General features: G+C 40.6%; 1 protein-coding gene across 1 annotated transcript in view; it reads right to left on the bottom strand.

The window, feature by feature from the left end:
* Positions 1-1,372: 1,372 nt before the first annotated feature.
* Positions 1,373-20,370, bottom strand: part of LOC109914135 (leucine-rich repeat-containing protein 27-like) — a 34,280-nt gene continuing 15,282 nt past the window's right edge. Inside the window, exons 5-10 of the mRNA XM_020513704.2 lie at positions 19,156-19,372; positions 15,341-15,487; positions 14,003-14,081; positions 12,326-12,408; positions 3,981-4,101; positions 1,373-1,478 (exon numbers count right to left, since the gene is read on the bottom strand). Of these exons, the coding sequence (XP_020369293.2) occupies positions 1,380-1,478; positions 3,981-4,101; positions 12,326-12,408; positions 14,003-14,081; positions 15,341-15,487; positions 19,156-19,372 (746 nt within the window). The 3' untranslated portion in view covers positions 1,373-1,379. The remainder of the gene's footprint in view (positions 1,479-3,980; positions 4,102-12,325; positions 12,409-14,002; positions 14,082-15,340; positions 15,488-19,155; positions 19,373-20,370) is intronic.

Here is a 20,370-nt window from a genome sequence, read left to right as displayed (position 1 = left end):
ACGGAGCTGTAAAACGCTTCCAAAAATCCCATTTCTGTATGGACTCTGTTAATTCCCAATGTGGCTTGTTCTTACTCTCTTCCTAGCACACTCCATTTTCCCTGTAGCTCTCATCAGATCAGAGTGGAAAGGTTTCTCCCAGAGTGCACCTATTGCTGATTCTACAAGTATTGATTGTTTATCCAGTAATGCAATTTTAGCTGCTGAGAGACTGTCTGCAACTTCTTAAAGCGGTATTGAGCTTAATGTAGTAATCTTACTTTTCCTCTGAATTTTATTTTCTACTCATTCAAGTAGATTATTTGATCATTATTACCTGGAGGCATTTATTGCCATGTTGTATTCTGTGGTGCGGACTACTGGCAACTTGTGGTTTGCGTAGAACATTGCCGCCAATCCTGCTTTCTGTGCTGAGTCTAAGGGTCTATCTAAGTAGCAGTGGTAGAGGATAACCCCCTGATCAGACATAATGAGAAGAGACACTTGTTTTAACAATAAGATCTAGTTTATTGTATGGTAGCAATAAGGGCAAGTTACATTAATTAGTTAGTCTTTGAAACAATGCCCATCAAGAGCCAGAAATAGCACAAGTGTCTCCCTTACCTTGCAGCAGACTGACTTTTCTTCATAAAAAACCGCGTGACATCATTAGATTGGATGAAACTTAATACAGCTTCAATGAAAGCTCTTTCACAATCATTATCTTCCACAACACCAAGAATTTAATTGCAGCATTTATAAAACTAAATGACACTGAACACATGGGCATTACTGTGGCAAATGACTGAAAGATTGGTCAGAGGTAAGGTTTGTGGATTGTTCTAAAGGAAAACAAGGTACAGAAATGGAGGGAGAGCATTCCAAAGCTTGGTATCTAAATGATTGAGGGCACTGACAGTGGAATAATTAAACTCAGGGATGCATGACAGACTAGAAAGAGTGCAGATATCTGAAGAGGGTTGTGAGGCTGGAGGGGATCACATAGGTGGAGAGTGGGGCAGACCATGAAGGGATTTGAAAACAAGGATGAGAATTTTAAAATCAAGATGTTGCTTGGCTGGAGGCCAATGTACATCAGGAACAGCAAGAACAGTAGAGGAATGAGGACCTGGTACAAGTTAAGACACAGGCAACAAACTCCTAGGGAAAACCAAATTCAATTTTTATATATGCTTTTAACAACCCATATATGAACCTGAACAGGAATAGTAAATATAAGACTGTGAAAAAAATCTCTTTTTAATGGATTGAACTGGTAAAACATTGAATTTTTGACCTTTATAGAGATGAAACTTGATCTCAGATAACCATCCATGGACTACAGCATTTGCTTTTCGAAACCTCATAGCACTTTGTGAGGAAGAAACAGGATGAGATAATCAAGAGGGATATTCTCCAATGAAAGCACATAGTCGATACTCCATGGGAGTCTGCCTTTCCATTTTCAACCTTGACAGTGCTTTCCTCAAATTCTCAACCTAAAAATAATAAAACACAAGTCATGATGGAATTCCTGAACTTGAGGCAGATTTATAACATGACTTCCCATTTGGATTTTAACTTATAAACATGACAGGCTGTCATTATCAACTGACATTTTTTTTCTAATGGATGCTGCCAGTAAACCATTGAGATATATGTATATGTTGAGATACATGTACACGGAAAGAAAGTTGGTAATTTTAGTGCAAGTATTTATATGCTGAGAGAATACAATTATAATTGTTCAATGATACTTCTCACTATCAATTTAAAGGAATCTTTCCTCCTTCATATCGCAAAACCAAGTACTGCTGTGCCAACATAACAATACATTGAGAGCTAGTGATTACTAAGACTTCAATTTAAGCTTCAAGAAAAATAATACTCGCATTTTCTGGTGCTTTTAGAAGATTCGCTGTTAACTTTTACCTAACATGTATAACTTGCTCTCAGATTACACTGACATGTTTGAACTGCTTTGTTCTCATACCTTATCATGAATTCTTGGTTTATGACACATACCTGTGCTACCATGTCAGTTCTATGTTATTCACAAATAACACCTGCCAAACGATTTTAATTACAATTATTTGCTACATGTAATTCAAACATTGCTGCATTTCCAGAAGGAGTCACCAGATGGCAGCTCATTTTTCCCCTCCAGACATCATCAATTTTCTACCCTTAAAACTATCTGTCCTTATGACCAGAATGTAAGTTAGGCTTGGTCTTAAATACAAAGCACAGATTGTGATTAACAGATTCACTTTTCAGCCTATTTTGTTGTTTGGCTCAGCAGGGTTGGGCATTAAAATGGCCCTAAACTACATGTACTGCATCTAAATGAATGCCAAGGCTCCCTGACATGATTGGGAGAGACAATAAATGGCAAGGCGAGAGCAAAGACAATAGGGAGGTTGTGGTGAGCAATCAAGAGTGAGAGCAAGTTATTATTAAAAGTGGAGATGAGAGCAATACTCTTTCACCTCACAACTTCATAATCACATAGTCAGCTACAAGCAAAAGCAAGAAACTTATTTTGTAGGTCACAGATTGTGGCCGGCTCCTGGTACAGCAATCCTAAGCGTAGGCCTCCAAAGATAAATTAAACCTATTACATGTGTATGCGCAGCGATATTTCAAGCAGCTTTCTGCTTATATATTTTTCTTACTTTTACACTACCTCCAGCTGAAAACTTGCCCGTCCTTCCTAGGTGCTATTTGAGAGCTGAGCAAACTGAAAGCACCCAAAGAAATAGGACTATAGATCAATATTTCCTACAATTTGAATAAAAGAGGGACCCAGGTTTGAATTCCACCACTGCAGATGGTGGAATTTGAATTCAATTGAAAAAAAAGATCTGGAATTAAGTGTGTAATGATGACCATGAATCCATTGTCGATTGTCAAAAAACACATTTGGTTCACTAATATCCTTTAGGGAAGGAAGCTGCCATCCTTAGCTGGTCTGGCCTACATGTGATTGCAGGCCCACAGCAATTCTGGTGAGCAGTCAGGGATGGGCAATGAATGCTGGCCTAGCCAGTGATGTCCTCATCCTGTGCATGAATGTACAAAACAGGGACGGTAGCAAAGCAGTTATGTTACTGCAAATTTGTGGCAGCGTCCAGTTCTGGGTCCTGACCCAATGTCATGTGAGCAATGCAAATTGAGCAGGAAATGAGCTCAATGCTCAGCTACTCAGGACGCAGGAGCAGCCTGGTGTAAGGCAGATGGCAGTCATGAAAGGGCCTGCCAAAGAGAATAAGTGGTTTCTCAGAAGAAGAGGATAAATGTTTGGCCATAATGGTGACTGGACCAAAACCAAGGTAACACACATATTCCTGTGCAGACTGCCTGAGGGATCACTGTCACAAGAGGACTTCATCTTTCAGTCTGCAGGGAACCTGACAGCTGTGCAATGATGCTCAGCAGAATGTTCAAGATTCCCCAGATAAGTTTGAAAAATCCCATTTCCAAACACACTGACCCCTTAGCAAGCTCCTGTAGGAGCTCAACAGTTTGTTCATTGGAACCAAGTTGGTTCCTATTAACTCTCACAGCCAATACTTCGAAAATTTCAAACTGCCCTGGGGGCATGGATTTTCAATTTGTGCCTGCACTGAGCCTCAACCACATTTGAAAATTCATCCCCGCCAGACTTCAAATCCCACTAAGGCAATTGAAAGACTTTAAATTCACTTAATGAATATAGTAATCATAAAATGAACTGACTGTTGTAAAACCCATCTAGTTCACTAACGTAGTCCAGTCCATGAATGATTCTGGAATCTCAGTAATTGACTTTTACCCAACCTCTGAAGTGGCCCAGTAACTCAGTTTATGTCAAATTGCTACAGAGAAATCAAATGTACACACCACACCAATAGCATCTAATATCTTCATAAGGGCAAATAGTATGTGCAATAAATTCCAGCTTGCATCACAAGGATGAAACAAATTGAAAACAGCTTTTTAAAGGAAGGAAATTCCTATACTTCAGCATTTGCATCCTCAAGTGAAACTGCTTTTTTTGCTCGTTTTCTCTTCTTTCGTAGCTGCTGATGCTGTTGGATACAATGTTGTAGTTTCAGTTTGAAATCTTGGCTCCTAGAAATCCTACAAAATTAGAAGGAAAACGATCATCAGATTTACAGCATCTATTTCATGCCACTCATAGTCAAAGTTACATGAATAAAAACCTGTAGGAAATAGTCAGTCACTTTTAACAGAGGCTCAGTTTATACTTGTGTATGCTGAGAAAGTTGGGGTTTGGAGTCTGCCTTGAGAAAGATGATTACTGTAGGAATGGGGAGAATGGAACTGCAAGGATGATGAGTAATGGCATAAATGGAGGAAGGGGAATGAGTGAACTGGTCAGAGATGGGTGGGGGAGGGGCAGCAAGTGTGACTCTGTACTGAGGGAAGATGGTGAGGAGAGTGCCAAGATTGAACAGGAACAGGAGTTCAAAGAAGTAAAGTTAAAGAAAATTAAAGGACTACCTGAGGCTGTGAAGGTGGAGTGCCTCTGTTAATAGAAAGAGGAAAAAAGAGTAATGGTTGAGGTTGTCAACAACTCGCATTTATATGCCATCTTTAAAAAGGGAAATGCTGTGAAAGCTACTTCACATAGGCATAAATCGGCGCAGACATAAACCACTTAACCCCTTAAGCCTGTTCCACTATTCAAAATTCACAATTCAATCATGGCTGATCTGTGTATATTTTGAATTTCAGATTCCCATCTACCCATAATACCTTCTGATTTCATTGCCTAAAAAGAATATCTACCACTTTCTTAAAAAAAATTTAGTGATTCACCTTCACTACTTTCTGAGGGATGGATTTTCAAAGTCATATAACCCTCAGGAAAGAAATTATCCTAATCTCTGTGCTAAAAATGCAACCCCTAATCTGAAAGCGTGCTCTCTCATTCTACGCTGACCTAAAAGAGGAAATATCCTTTCCACCTTTTCAAAACCATTCAGTATCTTATAAGCTTCAAACAATTCATGCCTCACTCCTAAACTCCAGTGGAAACATGCCCAGCTGTCCAATCTATCCTAAAACAACCCACTCATTCTGAGTATCAATCTTGTGAATCTTTTCTGAGCCACTTCCAATGCATTTACCTCCTCTTCATTAAAAGAGGAAATTAAATACTATACGTTGTATGTGAGATGTGATCTGTATAAATGAAGCATACTATTCCTCGTTTTATGTTCAATTCCTTTCATAATAAAAGAGCATCCCTTTAGCCTATTTGATTGCACTCTGTACCTGCATACTAACTTGTGACTAGTGCACTGGAACACCCACATCCCATTGTATCCTGGAACTCCACAGTCCTTCCCCAGCTATGTAATACTCTGCTTTTTCAATCTTCCTGCCAGAATAAAAGACTTTATATGTTCCCACATCGTGCTCTTGCTGCCATATTTTTGCCCATTCACTCAACCTATATCTTTATGTCTTCTTCACAACATACCTTTGGACCTATTTTGGTGTCATCTGCAAAATTAGTTAGCATACATTTGCTCCCCTTATCAAAAGCATTGATATAAATTGTAAAAAGTTGCGGTCCAAGTACAGATCCCTACAGGACTCCATTCTTCACATCCTGATAGTCAACAAAGACCAGTTGGCCAGCCAATCTTCTATCCATGCCAAAATGTTACCCTCTAACCATGAGCTTTTATTTTCCACATAACCTTTGACATGGAACTTTATCAAATGCCTTCTGGCAAACCAAGTACAGTACATTTACAGGCTTCCCTTAATCCGCAGTGTATGTAACCCCTTCACAGAGCTTCAATAAATTGATTAAAGAGGAAATCCCCTTGACAAAATCATGCTGGCACTTCCAGATTACCTCGAGTTCATAGTTATAGCTTTTTAATGATTGATTCTAACTTACTCCCTATCACAGATGTCAAGCTAAGTACCTTACAGTTTCCAGTTTTCTGCCTCCCTCGCTTCTTCAATAGAAAAGTTACATTTGCTGCTTTTCAATCTGATGGAAACTTTCCTGAATCAAAGGTGTTTTGGAAAATTAACAACAATGTATCCACTACCTCACTAGCCACCTCTTTAAAAACCCTAGGATGAAATCCAACTGGACGCAAAAACTTTCCATCCACAGATGCAGCAATTTGCTTGGTACCATTTCCTTCATTACTTTAATTTCATAACTTTCTTGTCTTCCTTCAACCTCCTCTCTCATAGCTATTACTGGAATTTTTTTTTGTATCCTTTATTGTAAAACAGAAGCAAACTATTTGTTAATTTAGTCCTCTATTACCTTACTATCTACTATTAACTCCCCATTCTCACTTTCTGGAAGACCATCACTCACTTTACTTACTATTTTCCTTTTAAAACATCAGTAGACACACCTTACTATGCATTTTTACATTCCTAGTTGGCCTCATTCCTAGTTGGCCTCCGCTAATACTCTAATTTTCGTCTCCCAATTAATCTTTCAGTCATTCCCTACCATTAATTATTTATTGACCAATCATCTGACCTATGTGACAATGCTGTACCTTTAAGAGGTTATTTTGTCCTGGTTTAAGTGCAAGATTGAACAAGAGGTACCGAGTTATCTAGTTAATACCACTTGAGTCAACAGCTTGGGAGGCCTTGGGCTTTTTTTTAACAGCCTGAATGGACTGGCCAGCTCTCACAGATTAGGATTTCTGGGTTTTGGTTTCTCAGTAGTATCAGAATCTATTGGGATCTCAACAGGATTGGAAGCTTCAGTGAATGTCTCCTGGCTGCCACTCACTCTGAATTTTCTCTTGATTTTTTTTCCTCCTGGATTGGAGAACTGCATGTGAGAATCTGTGTCTGAATTTTCCTTTTTTGCCAAGGGGTGTGTTTATGGGATGTTACTATATTGGAGCAGTTAACTAATCTTGGTTACTGTATCTATTATTGTGTTAAGTTTCCAATAGAATTAAGTAATTCTAAATTCTCTATCTTTGGTTGTATTTTAACTACAGTATTTAAATAAAGTGTGTTTTCCTAAACGTCGAGTAGTTTGACCAGTTGCATTGCATCCGGAACAGGCACTTCAGATTTGCCTTTAAAATATTTTTAAAAATAGGGTCTAGGCTACCTTCTTAAAATATTCTGAGGGGGTCTGGTCTGGTTCGTAACTCCTGCCACTCATCTTGCATAGTTATGTATTTTTCTCCTTAAGGTTAATGCTTGTTCCAAATAATTTAGTTAACCATGGTGTGCCATAAAATTTAATAGGAATTTATTAATACTGAGTATTCTGAACCATCCCCTTAATTGTGTGTCATTACATTGCTGTTGATCGACTACTAGTTTGATATAGAGTCAAACAGTCGTACAGCACAAAAACAGAAGCTTTGTTCCAAATCGTCCATGCCTACCAAGTTTCCCAAAGTAAATTAGTCCCATTTGCCTGCATTTGGCCCATATCTCTCTAAACCTTTCCTTTTCATGTACCTGTTCAAATGTCTTTTAAATATTGTATTTATAACTGCACCTACCACCTCATCTAGAAGTTCATTCCGCATACGAACCACCCACTTAGTGAAAAAGTTGCTCCTCAGGACTCATCTAAATCTTTCTCCTCTCACCTTAAAATTATGTCCTCTAGTTTTGAACTCTCCCACCCGAGGGAAAAGACCTTTGCGAGTCACCTTATCTATGCCCCTCATGATTTTATAAACCTCTATAAGGTCACCCCTCAACCTTTTATGCCCCAGTGAAAAAAAATCCCAGTCTATCCAGCCCCTCTTCGTAACTCAAACCCTCCACTCCCAGTAATATCCTTGTAGATCTTTTCTGTACCTCCTCGAATTTAATTATATACTTCCTAATGACAGAATAACCAAAACAGCACACAGTACTCAAAAAAGTGGCCTCACCAATGTCTTTTACAACCACAACATGACATCCCAACTCCTAATCTCAATGGTCTGAGCAACAAAGGCAAGCATGCCAAACATCTTCTTTACCACCCTGTCTACCTGTGATGCAACCTTCAAAAGATGTGCACAGTTTTTCTATCATTGTCCCTGTGTTTGACGAATAAACTCTATACATGTCCAGCCACTTTGAGTGGGCATCCACAATGACTAAGAACATTGAGCCCATGAAAGAACCTGCATAGTCAACATGTAACTGAGTCCAGGATTTCCGGCCATTTCCACAATTTTGGGGCAGCTGCTGGCAGTAAATTTTGTCCTTGTTGTCACTCTGGGCAATGCCCCATCAATGCGGCTATGTTTGCATCCAATCCTGGCCACCAGACATAATTTCTTGCCAACATCTACATTTTGGAAACTCCAGGTGGAGTTCGGCCGGTATCTGGCAGTGACCTTTGCTCAGGACAATCACTCTTGCTCCACATAATAATATGCGGACCTCTACTGATTCGGTCTCTCCGGGTCCAAAAAAGTTTCAATTCTGGTTGTTTCAGTCCTTTGGTTTCCCTATCACCACCAGCTGGTTCAGTTTTGCCAGGACCGGATCTTTCAGATATTGTCAGCTGTGATTGGATGCGTGTCCAGAAAATTTAAAACCATTACGGACTCTTCCAGTGGCAGTACCACCGCAGGATGTGGCTCAATACATCTGCATTTGCTACTTGGCCTCCTGGACTGTGTTCCAACATGTAATTATATGCACTTAATATTAGAGCCCACCACTGAATTCGGCCTGAAGCTATGAGTGGCACTGCCTTGTCCTATTTTAAATACACTTGGCAGGGGTTTGTGGTCTGTTATTATTACAAATTTATGTCCGTAAAGGTATTTGTGGAACTTCCTGACTCCAAATATGACCGCCAAACCTTCCTTCTCTATTTGGGCGTATTTATGCTCTGCCAAAGTCCTTGATGCATATAGTATTGAGCGTTCCTCTCCACTGGGCCACCTATGAACTAATACTATGGGGAGGCATCACATGTCAATACCAGGTCTCGCTTGGCATCATAGTGGATGATAGCTGTTTTTTCACTTCCCTGAAAGCTATGGGTTGATTATGCGACCATTTCCAAGGCTGACTCTTTTTAAAGAGTTGATGCAAAGGTGGCAGGATGGAGGCCAGGTTAAGTATGAACTTTCCATAATAATTCACCAGCCCAATGAAAGACCTAAGCTCCAGTACAGACGTTGGAGCCGGGGCGCCTTTAATGACCCTCACTTTATCTTACAATGCGTGTAACCTGGATGTCGACTCTGTTGTCCAAGTAGGACGTATGGGGTGCCTGGAACACGCATTTTTTCCCCTTCTAAGGTATACGCCTGCTTGGGACAATGATGATTCCTTCACTTTCCAGCCTTCTGATTTCTGTCTCTACTTTTGTTCATAAGGCAAATGGCACTGGGTGGGCCTTGCAGAATCGCGGAGCTGCTTGCTGGTCAACAGACAAGTTGGCCTTGGCTCCTTTGATAGTCCCTACAACTTCCTGAAAAACTTCTGGTTATTTAATTAGAACTTCACTCAGGTAGCCATTTTGTAATCGAAAAATGTTGAGCCAATCTAGGTGAATCTTTGCCAACCAATTTCACCCCATCAAGTTTGTGCCTGAGACTTTTACTACCATCAGTGATAACTGAACCAGCAGCTTCTCATAAGAGATTGAACCGAAATTGTACTCTTAATCTGTGAAGGTTTTCTGGTATAGGTTCTCAGTTTAGTCAAGGTTTTGACTTAGTCAAAAAATCCCAATACAGATTGTCCCCGGTTTTCAAACTGCTGAGTAAAACCGATAGCAACTCAGAATTAGAGGAGGCTTGGGGTCGTAATATTCCTTAACTAAATCTATCAACTCTTGAAAGGTTTTAGTATCTGGTGCCTCAGGGAAAGTTAGGATCCTAATAACCAAAAAAGCTGTGGGTCCACATGCTGTCAGGAGAATTACTCTTTGCTTTTCATCTGCCCCAATGTCATTTGTCTGTAAAAAGTAACGCATTCTTTCCACATATTCAGCCCAGTCTTCGTTGGCAGGATCGAACGATTCAAGCTTCCCAAATAATGGTGTGATGCCAGAAATGCTTACCCTAATTCAAAGATGACTGTTGAGAGCAAATTTCTTAAAGAGTGTGCTTTTCTCTTGTCACCACTGAAATAACTCCACAGAGGCAAGTATCTCATTTCCAAGTCACCCTATATTTACACGTGGAGAGTCCTTGACACTGATCCAGCTCTGTCACAGTTAGCTCTAAGTGTCAGAATGTCTGGTTATCAGGACCAGGTTAACAGCCCCAATCAGGGAACTCATATTCTATGCGGTCCACCTGGCTGAACTCATTACAATCACTCCATATCCCTTTATCACAAGCACCCTGTATTTTCCAGGAATATTAATATGAAGAATATAATATATAATATACTTTAACAATATTCTTTTGAATAGGACACTGAGCAACATTACACAATATGAATGCAGATGACTAAAAGCTAGTTAAGGAGGTAGCATTTTGAAAAACAAGAGCAAGCTAGAAAGGTGGCGAGGTTTTGTAAAGGAAAGCCCTTAGAGCTGAGGCAGGTCAGCCAACCAATGTTGAAGTTTGGAATTTTCAAGAAACCAAAATGGAAGGAACATCAATAATGTGGCTAAAGCACATGAATTGAGGTTTCTGGGGATGGAGGAGATTCCTAAGATAGAGAGGGGCTAGTCATGCAGAAATTTTTAAAATCAATGAGTTGCTTAATTGGAAGGAAAATAAATCAGTGAGCACAGGGGTGATTGGTGAATGGAGTTTAAATGGAAGTTAAGACAAGAACAGCAGAGTTCTGGATGACTTTTAAGCTTCTGGAGGGTGGTACATGGGAGACAGCCAAGTGTGTGTGTTGGAATAGTTCAGACGAGAAGCAAGCACATATAAGTGTTACATGGATAAACTTAAACATGAGTTACACCTCTTTCATTTTACTGAATAAAGTCTGTGAATTGTGAAGAAGAGGTGCCTAAAGTGAACTGGGACTGTTCTTCATTGGAAAATATTGACCTTTTAAAGTGAATGTGAAAGATTCCATGATACCATTTGAAGATTAATTTCTAATATATTTAATTTTACCTTCTGTGAGGCTTTGCTATACACAAATTGCTGTACCTGACTACATAATAACAGTGACTGCACTTCAAGGCTAATTATTTGCTGCCTTGAGCATATGAAGGATTATATACAAATGAACATTTTGCTCTTATTTTCACTTGAACTACTTTGTTTCCCCTATCTAAATAAACCATGGATTAGGCTTCTAAAATAATGTTGTCTTTCCCCTTTTTATCAAAAAGAAAATACTGACAATATCTAAGGTGGATTTTCCTTGCATGTAGTCTTTGGCAGGCTCACTGGAGAACCACTAACTGTGGTCTGCCTAAGTTTTGAGCCTCTCACTGCTCCCAGTCTCATAAAAACATGTTAAAACTTACCAAGTGGGCTATCTACAGCTGTAACGCATGCTAAAACAGGACCTAGTGAACATTGCAGGCACCTGGTACATTCCTACAAAAGCAGTTGGGGCTTAGCTACATCACAAAACATCTATTTCCATATTGATATTGGTTACTGATGGATTCAAGCAGATGTGCAGGTACACCAGCAATAAGGGAGACAGTCAATCAGACTGCAATCCAGCTCAAATCCACCTGAAAGAACAGGAAGTCATATGCAATCATCTTAGTAATGCTGAAAACAGCAAATGCTGGAGATCACATTGGGTCAGGCAGCATCCAGAGAGAGAGAGAGCAAGCTAACGTTTCAAGTCTAGATGACTCTTCATCAGAGCTGACGTCAGGATACAGGTCACCTAGTTACCAGGATGCTGCCTGGATTCGAGGGTATGAGCTATAAGGAGAGGCTAGAAAAACTCAGGTTGTTTTCTCTTGAGCAGTGCAGGCTGAGGGGAGACTAGATAAAATTATGAAATGCGTAGATAGGGTTGCCAATCAGAAATTTTTTCCCAGAGTTGAAATGTCTCATACTAGGGGGTATGCATTTAAGGTGAGAGCAGAAAATTCAAAGAGATATGAAAGGCAAGTCTTTTTTTACACAGAACGGTAGGAGTCTGTAATGCACTGTCAGGGGTATTTTCAGCACAGATTCTAGCACCTGCAGTAATTTGCTCCTATCTTAGGAATGCTGCAGGCCTCCTTCCATCCAGGAGGTGTCCTGTAAATCTCACTGCTAAGACCTGGGAGAATTCAGTAGGTTTGGGTACCACTGGAATTATTAGCAACATTTTCGACTGACTGATGACTCAAATATTCAATGGAACGTTTTATATGAGGATATCTGTATCACAAAAATTGTGATTGCAGTTTGAACCATCTTTGAAAAATTTCTAATCTTACTTTGGTTCTTTTACTTTTTCTTCGTCAGGGTTTTTCTGAATATTTTCTTCCATATCAGACTTCAATTTGTCTTCATTCTTTTGCTATACAGTGAATAAACAATCAGAAAAGAACGAATATATTGATTTGGTGCAGCACTGATTTCACAGCCTTACAGTTTTCTCATTGCAACATAATAGAGCCAGGTGTAAAACTGGTATTGCCCTCCAGTGACCTGAGCAGAGTGTTAAGATAAAATAACCCTAACTTCCTCTGTGGTGAAGAAAGCTAGAATGAGGAGGCCTGATCTTAAATGAAGAGCCAGGTGATAGGAATCATTCTTTTTCACACAAAGGGCAAGGGAAATCTTGAACTCTCTTCCCCAAATATCTGCCAATGTTGAACAATGACAGAGACCAATAAATTTTTGCTGGGTTAGGGACGTGAACCAAAGGTGGGTCAGTGTGGTCAAGGTACAGTTCACCTATTTACCACAATGCTGCCTGGATTGGAGGGTATGAGCTATAAGGAGAGGCTACAAAAACTTGGGTTGTTTTCTCTTGAGCGGTGGAGGCTGACGGGAGACTTGATAAAATTATGAGATGCATAGTTAGGGTTGACGGTCAGTAGCTTTTTCCCAGAGTTGAAATGTCTGATACCAGGGGCCATGCATTTAAGGTGAGAAGGGGAAAGTTCAAAGGAGATGTGAGGGGCAAGTTATTTTTTTACACAGAGTGGCAGGAGTCTGGAATGCATTGCCAGGGATGGTGGTGGAAGCAGGTGTGATAAGGGTATTTAAGGGACTTTTAGATAACCACATGAATATGCAAGGAATGGACAGATATGGACCAAGGGCAGGCAGAAAGGATTAGTTTCATTTGGCGTCATGCTTGGCACAACATCATGGGCCGAAGGGCCCTTTCCTGTGCTGTACTGTTCTATGTTCTATTATTAATTGCTGGTCTGGGTTGAGACAATATATTACCTACTTGTGTTACTAATGCCTCAATTTTACCCCCGGCTTCTAGATCCTGGCAATGGGATGTCAAGCCTGTACTTGCCCACAGCAGCAACCTCACAGCCATTTTCCTGATGACTGCCTTCTAACTGGCTGCCTGAAGCCACATTGTCCAATTCATGAAGGCATATAGAATCCTGATGGAGATAACACAGTGTGGAGCTGGAGGCAACTGCCTGGCCTATTGTGTTCTTCCAGCTCCACACTGTTATCTCTGACTCCAGCATCGGCAGTTCTCACTATCTCTAGAATTCTGATGGAATTCAGTTACAAGTTGCCCTTTTCACCAACTATCAGACAATTCATGTCATAATGAAATGTCACTGAATTACTCAAGGGACAGATTTTATTGGAGCGGGGAAATCACACAGCATGCCCCACAAGACATGCTACCCATCTCCTTCACCCTCCTGAGTGAAGCATCCAAAGTGGCAAAAATTGACGATAAACCCACGAGATTGCAAATCTCAGTTTACCTCTTAGTCCTGTGGGTGTGCTGCCAATTTGCAAGTTACTTTTCCAGAACTATTCAGTTCATTGTTTCTGCCACGAGTTGCTTTCTCTGGCAGAATTCTGCTCCTTTAAGTTATTTGAAATGGCCAGAAATAAAAATCTTCTGCTTAACTCCAGACCCAAAGAACTCAAACAGAACTTGATGTAGTATGTGGTTACTATTTTACTTGAATATTCACCAATGGTAATTGCTCAAATTCTTCCTTATCACATTGTATATTCGGGTTCTTCAATTCTTTCTTCTTCCTTTGATCAAAAGCATATAAAACTCATAATTAACACATGACATCAAATATGCAGTAACTTTCAAATATCGATTTACCTCCCCTTGTCTGAGTTTAGGAATACTGGATGATGAGCCATGGCTCATGCCATGCATTAATTCTGAATCATCGGGTAAACGACAACAGCACATTAACCAAGTTCTTTGGCTGTGCCTCCACTGCTGCTCGATGTTGTCCAAGGAATGACCGCTATCTCTGAAGGAAGGCCACAGATCAGTCGGAGCTCTGCCAACTTTGGTAGCACAGTTCCTGCCTCATGCAAAAGTCAGATGACATCATCATAAAGCTCAGTATTCCCCGACATGAAGGTACCAAACCAGTATGCAAAATTTACTTTTGAAGCTTTCATTTGGGCAGGCTGAAAGCTTCAGTGGCATAAACATTGAATACAGTCTTGAATTCCACAGGGAAGGTGTACTGACTTATGGCTTTCTTTGCAATATGTCATTCAACATCACTTTCACCCCTAAAATGCTGGCTGGGTATTTTCTTTTCCGACTGATCAAAAATGAGGTGTGCATACTGATTTTGATGAATGACACTGTCCTACTTGCCCCCATCTATTTTGAAGCCACCCCTGAATTCAGAGAGCATCACAGTATCACTGCACCTTCATTGTCACTGTCGCTTTTCATTGGAGTTTGCTAGCTGACACTATCGGTAAAGAACTGTCACAGCAATAACTGCAGCAGGTCAGGGCATTTAGAGATCGGGTGACAAATACCTCCAAGATGGTGTGGTCGTCATCCTGCAACAATTCTTTTTAAAAAGGGCTTTTAAAAGTCTGGCTTAGATGGAAATCTTATCTGCCCCGGGACTCAATGAAAAATCATTCTGTTCTAAGTGTAGACAGGAATGTTGACTTTCTGTAGGGGTTCTCCTGACTGTTCACTGTTACTTCAGTGAGAATCATGGAAACATCAAACAGTGTAAAACACAGTTTCTAGGAATCAAACCGGATGGGTAAGCAGATATTGAGAAATAGTCTACTTGGTGTTTTCCATTGCTCACCATCCCTGGTGACCAATAAGCAGTGAAAGACTTCAACATGACCACAATGAGGAAAGCAGACCACAAACTCAGCAAATCTCAAAGTAGAACTCATTCACATCCATGACATGAGCAAAAAATATTTTAAGGCTATGCACAAGGGGCTAATTCTTATGGCTGCCTGCTCCTACAGACTGCATGCAAAAAGGCCACGTATATTAATTTGTTTACCTTTGTATTTTCTCTGGATAATTTTGGTCTTCCACTAATTTAGGTAAGACTGGAAACATTTTTCCCGTAACTTTTCTCCTCTGTTGTAAAGTGCCGTTCTGACCCTTGATGTTTGCTTTTATTTCAAAGTCTTGCTTTCTGTCATCTCTGTGTCTGGAATATTTTTTGAACAAAGAAAATATTCGTTAGATCAAGTTGAACAAAGGGAACCAGATAAGATTTTGAACACACCGAGTGTGAAAGTTCTATGACAGTGTAAAACGGGCTGTAGTGAATTGATAGCCCATTGCCAGGAATGAAATGCCTAAGTATTAGTGTACACCAAATTTATAACCTATTTGTAGCTGTTTTTGTTTTTTAAAATTCATTCATGGGATGAAGGCATTGCTGGTTAGGGTGGCATTTATTGTCCAACCCTAATTTTCCAGAGGGCAGTTAACAGTTAACCACATTGCTGTTGTCTGGAGTCACGTATAGGCCTGACCAAGTAAGGACAGTAGTTTCCTTCCCTAAAGGACATTAATGAATCAGATGAGTTTTCCTGACATCAACAATAGACTCGTGGTTATCATTAGACTCTTAATTCCAGACTTTTTTATTGAATTCAAATTCCACAGTCTTCAAATGGCAGTATTCAAACCCGGGTCCCCAGAACATTACTTGGGTCTCTAGGTTAACAGTCCAGTGATAATACCACTAGGCTGTCACCTCCCCTACACCTTTCTTTATAACTCTTTAAATAGGAACCGAAATGCTACTGTTACCTATCAACTCAGGAATTTATAGATGTTAAAGCAAACACTCAAGCATCAGGAAAGAAAGAGTTTGAACAAAAAGCCTCATGTTTGAGAGATTCCCAGAAAATCACCTTCAGAGACAATTAGAGTCTCTCTGCTACTCTGTTAAACATGATGCAAACTCTGAGTTTTGGTACGTCTGAGTACTAATGTTTAATGCACCAGAACCATGAGGAAACATTTGGGAGATTAGGCAGCTGCCTCAACTTTTGTATTTGTTCTGGTATTATGTTTCATAGAACAGCATCTTGTGAAATGACTGCACTGTGTAAGCCAGATGGATCAATTGGTCTTATCCTGTCTGACATTTTGGGTAGGCAATGGCCTACTGGTATTATCACTGGACTGTTAATCTACAGATCCAGCTAATGTTCTGACGACCTGGGTTTGAATCAGGCCACGCCAGATGGTAGAATTTGAATTCCATAAAAATCTAGAATAGAGTACTCATGATGACCACACACCCATTATCAATTGTTAGGATAAACCTACATGGTTCCTTATTGCCCTTTAGGGAAGGAAACTGCCATCCTTACCTGGTCTGGCCTACATGTGACTCCAGACCCAGAGTAAGGTCTTACCTGCCCTCTGGGCAATTAGGGATGGCCAATAAATACTGGCCTAGCTGGTGATGCTCTCGTGCCCTGAGTGAATATTTCAAGGTAGAAAATAACTAATTAAAAAGGAGAAATATCTTTGACGGAAAACCCGAATCATTGAAATGTCCAGAACCCACAGCTTCTCCAAATTTGTGATCTGTTCTGACTTCGCCGTAGTATCCGGATGGGATCAGCTACATAACTTATCTCTAACAGGCAATCGGTCAAATATGGGTGAATTCAATGGAGAGGGAGTGGGAATAAAGGTTGGGTAGCAGATGACTGGCTTAGGCTTGGAACTAACAGATTCCCTTCATAAATGAAAGCACTCTAGCTGACTGCCCTCCTTAACAAGAAAACTGTTAGGAACTCATTCCATAGCTTTCCAGATGACACCCCCTGCGTGAAGATACATATGGAGCTCATTTTCACGGCAAAAGTGATCTGGTGGGTTATTGAAAGTGATCTGGTAGGTTATTGCTGTGAAAAGCACAGATCACTGGCCTTTGCTTTCTGCCAGAAGCTGATCCACCTGCTGATGCAGGCCAGCAGCTCATAGCTGTGCTTTAATTTTTGCAGTTTTCTCTGCTTTGCTTTATGTTCCGCCCTATGTGTCATTAGACACAAAATCTATCCAATTTAGCAAAATCAATTAAATAATGCATGGTATTTCCCCAGGGTACTTTCTTTCCTAGCACTGTGGGTCAATGACAGGTCACCTTGTGGTAAAAGTGTCAGGTACAACAAATGAATGAGAATCAGGATCAATTCAGCATCACAAAGAAGGTGTGGGAGTCACACAAATCTTAGCGTGGTGGTGAGGTCCTGACAAAGGGCTGGAAAGCTGGGGCGACCTCACTTCAGCCGTTTTTTTGATTGTTTTTTTAATTCATTTTTATAGGATGAGGGTGTCACTGGCTCGGCAGCATTTATTGCCCATCTCTAATTGCCCAGAGAGCAGTTAACAGTCAAACAATTGCTGTGGCTCTGGAGTCACATAAACACTAGACCAGGTAAAGATAGCAGCTTCCTTCCCTAAAAGGACATTAGTGAACCAGATGGGTTTTTTTATTAACATGGTCATCACTGACTCTTAATTCCAGATTCTTTTTGTAAATTGAATTCAAATTCTACAATCTGCAGCGGTGGGATTTGAACCCAGGTCCTCAGAACATTGTCCAGGCCTCTGGATTAACAGTCCATCGATAATATCACTAGGTAATCACCTCTCATTTGCAGGACCCTCCGCCATTTTTACAGGGCATCAGGCAACTAATTAGTAACCTTCAGGGCAGATAGCCCCACCAGAGGTCTGCCAGCCAATCAGAAGGCTGGAAACTTAGCAGTGCTCCCCAAGAAGTGCTGGGACTCCAGTTGGAGGAAGAGGATCACACAAAAATACACCACCCCCTCAGGAGTTCAGTGAAGACTGTGGATGCCAGGGCCAGTGAGTCAAGCAGGTTCAGAAGCATGGGGCTGGGAGGGAGTCGGGGGTGGTTGGCAAGACAGAGGTTGCTGAGCTGAAGGGGCAGGGGCAGCAACTGGTACCAAGGAGCCAGCCCCTCCATGATGTCCCACCCCAAATCCACTGAGAGGCTGTCGTAGTTTACCTGGGGGCTTGTCACACACACAGACAAATGGCCACCTGCCACTGGTAAAATGCCAGTGGCTGGCGGATGGTGCTTTTACATGGTCACAGAAGAAGCTGAAATGCCATCTGGGCAGAAGGGTCATCATCCACCCTCTTCTTGCCTGTAAATGGCTGGGTGATTGGAAAATGATGGGCATACCACCTTCTGCCTTCATTTGCTATTTTATGGGACCCACCCCGCCTGCTAGCCCATCCTCAACTGGTTAGGTTGTAATGTGAGTGAGTTTGCAATACATTGTAACTCGAAGGGTGGCAAAGTGGCTCCGTGGTTAGCACTGCTGTCTCAGAGCACCAGGCATCCTAGTTTGATTCCACCCTCGGGTGACTATCCGTGTGGAGTTTGCACATTCTCTGTGTCTCTGTGGGTTTCCTCCAGGTGTACCAGTTTCCTCCCACAGTCCAAAGACGTGCAGGCTAGATGGATTGGCCATGCTAAATTGCCCATAATATCCAGGGATGTGCAGGTTAGGGGGATTAGACTTGGCAAATGCAGGATTATATGGTAGGGGGGATTGGTCTGAGTGGGATACTCTTCAAATGGTTGGTGTGGACCCTATGGGCTGAACGGCCTGCTTCCACACTGTTGGGATTCTATGATTCTCATGCTATTTCTACACCTCAATGGTATTCGTTTAAATATGGCCTACACTTGACGAGTTATAAAAACTATCCCTCAGTTCACATTTTCTTGTCATTTCCCTTTCAGGAATTAATTTACAGTTACAGCATTCAAACAACTGCTATATTACAGAATAAAACTTGCTGCACCTTTGTAAAAAATTATTTCTGATCATATTCATTTTGCCGCAGAGCACAGGTTTGGGTAGTGGCTTGCAACAAAATGTACGGCCCTGCACTGTCATTAGAGGTTCTATTGCTTTTTGCAGCTTTTCTTCACTCTGCTTTTCAGAGCAATTCTCCGGTGAATCTTTTATCGTTATTATCTTAAGGGGCTGCTTTACCATTTTAATGGGATGAATTGGATCTGTAGAAAAAAAAATAAAACAGACAACAATAAAAATGTTCTTTATTGTTTCTGAAGCCTTTGACATCTACAAAATCTAAATGGAAAGAAAAATGCAACGATTCTCCCTTGTTAAAAAGAAGTGTCGCAGACATTACTCCAGATGCTTAACACCTACCTTCCCAACCACAAGGCAACAGTTTTAATGAAATATTTTAAAATTTTAAAACAAATGCATTACAAACTTGAACCTTTACTGCTGATTATGACATCATTTCACTAGTCAAGTATTTCAGCATTTTCTGTTTTTATTTTCGAGTACAGAAGCAGGAAAGTTGTATTGAACTTTCATAGAGTTCTGGGTAGGCTCTAACTAGAGTACTGCACCCAGTTCTGGTCACCACAATTTAGGAAAGATGTGAAGGCCCTTGAAAGAACGTAGAGGAGATTCACCAAAATGATTCTGGGGTGGAGTCTTTTAGTTACGAAGTTAGATCTGAAGTGTTGGGGCAGTTCTCCTTGGAGCAAAGGAGATTGTGGAGAGATTTGATAGAGATTTGCAAGATTATGATAGGCTTAGATAAAGGTAGACAAAGAAAAATCATCTTCCTATTAGCTGATGCCATAAAGACTAAGGGACGCAGATTCAAGATTTTGGGCAAGAGTGCCAAAGGATTGATCTACAGGAGCCAACATGGAATCAATGAGCTGAATAGTCTCCCTCTGAGCCATAATATAATTGATGACTCATCACTCTATTGTAAAACATTGGTAGATTATACAGATCATCCCTTTTTAGCATATGGATTATGTAAAAATTCAGAACCTCATGCTTCCCCTTTAAAATGAGTAGCTAATTAAGTAAAAAATAATCTTAAATTATTTTATTGGTTCTTGTTACTTGGGGAGACCATCAGCTATTGCATCTAATTTGTACAACCTTTTTATTGTAAATGTATCATTTTCCTTGGTGGTGATGTATTTTATCACAAAAATAGCTGATGCAAGTAAATGTGGTT

Source organism: Rhincodon typus, chromosome 1 (genome assembly GCF_021869965.1).
Source record: "Rhincodon typus isolate 14 chromosome 1, sRhiTyp1.1, whole genome shotgun sequence".
Taxonomy (NCBI): domain Eukaryota; kingdom Metazoa; phylum Chordata; class Chondrichthyes; order Orectolobiformes; family Rhincodontidae; genus Rhincodon; species Rhincodon typus.
The sequence above is the reverse complement of the archived record's forward strand: the minus strand, read 5'-3'. Positions and strand labels throughout refer to the sequence as shown.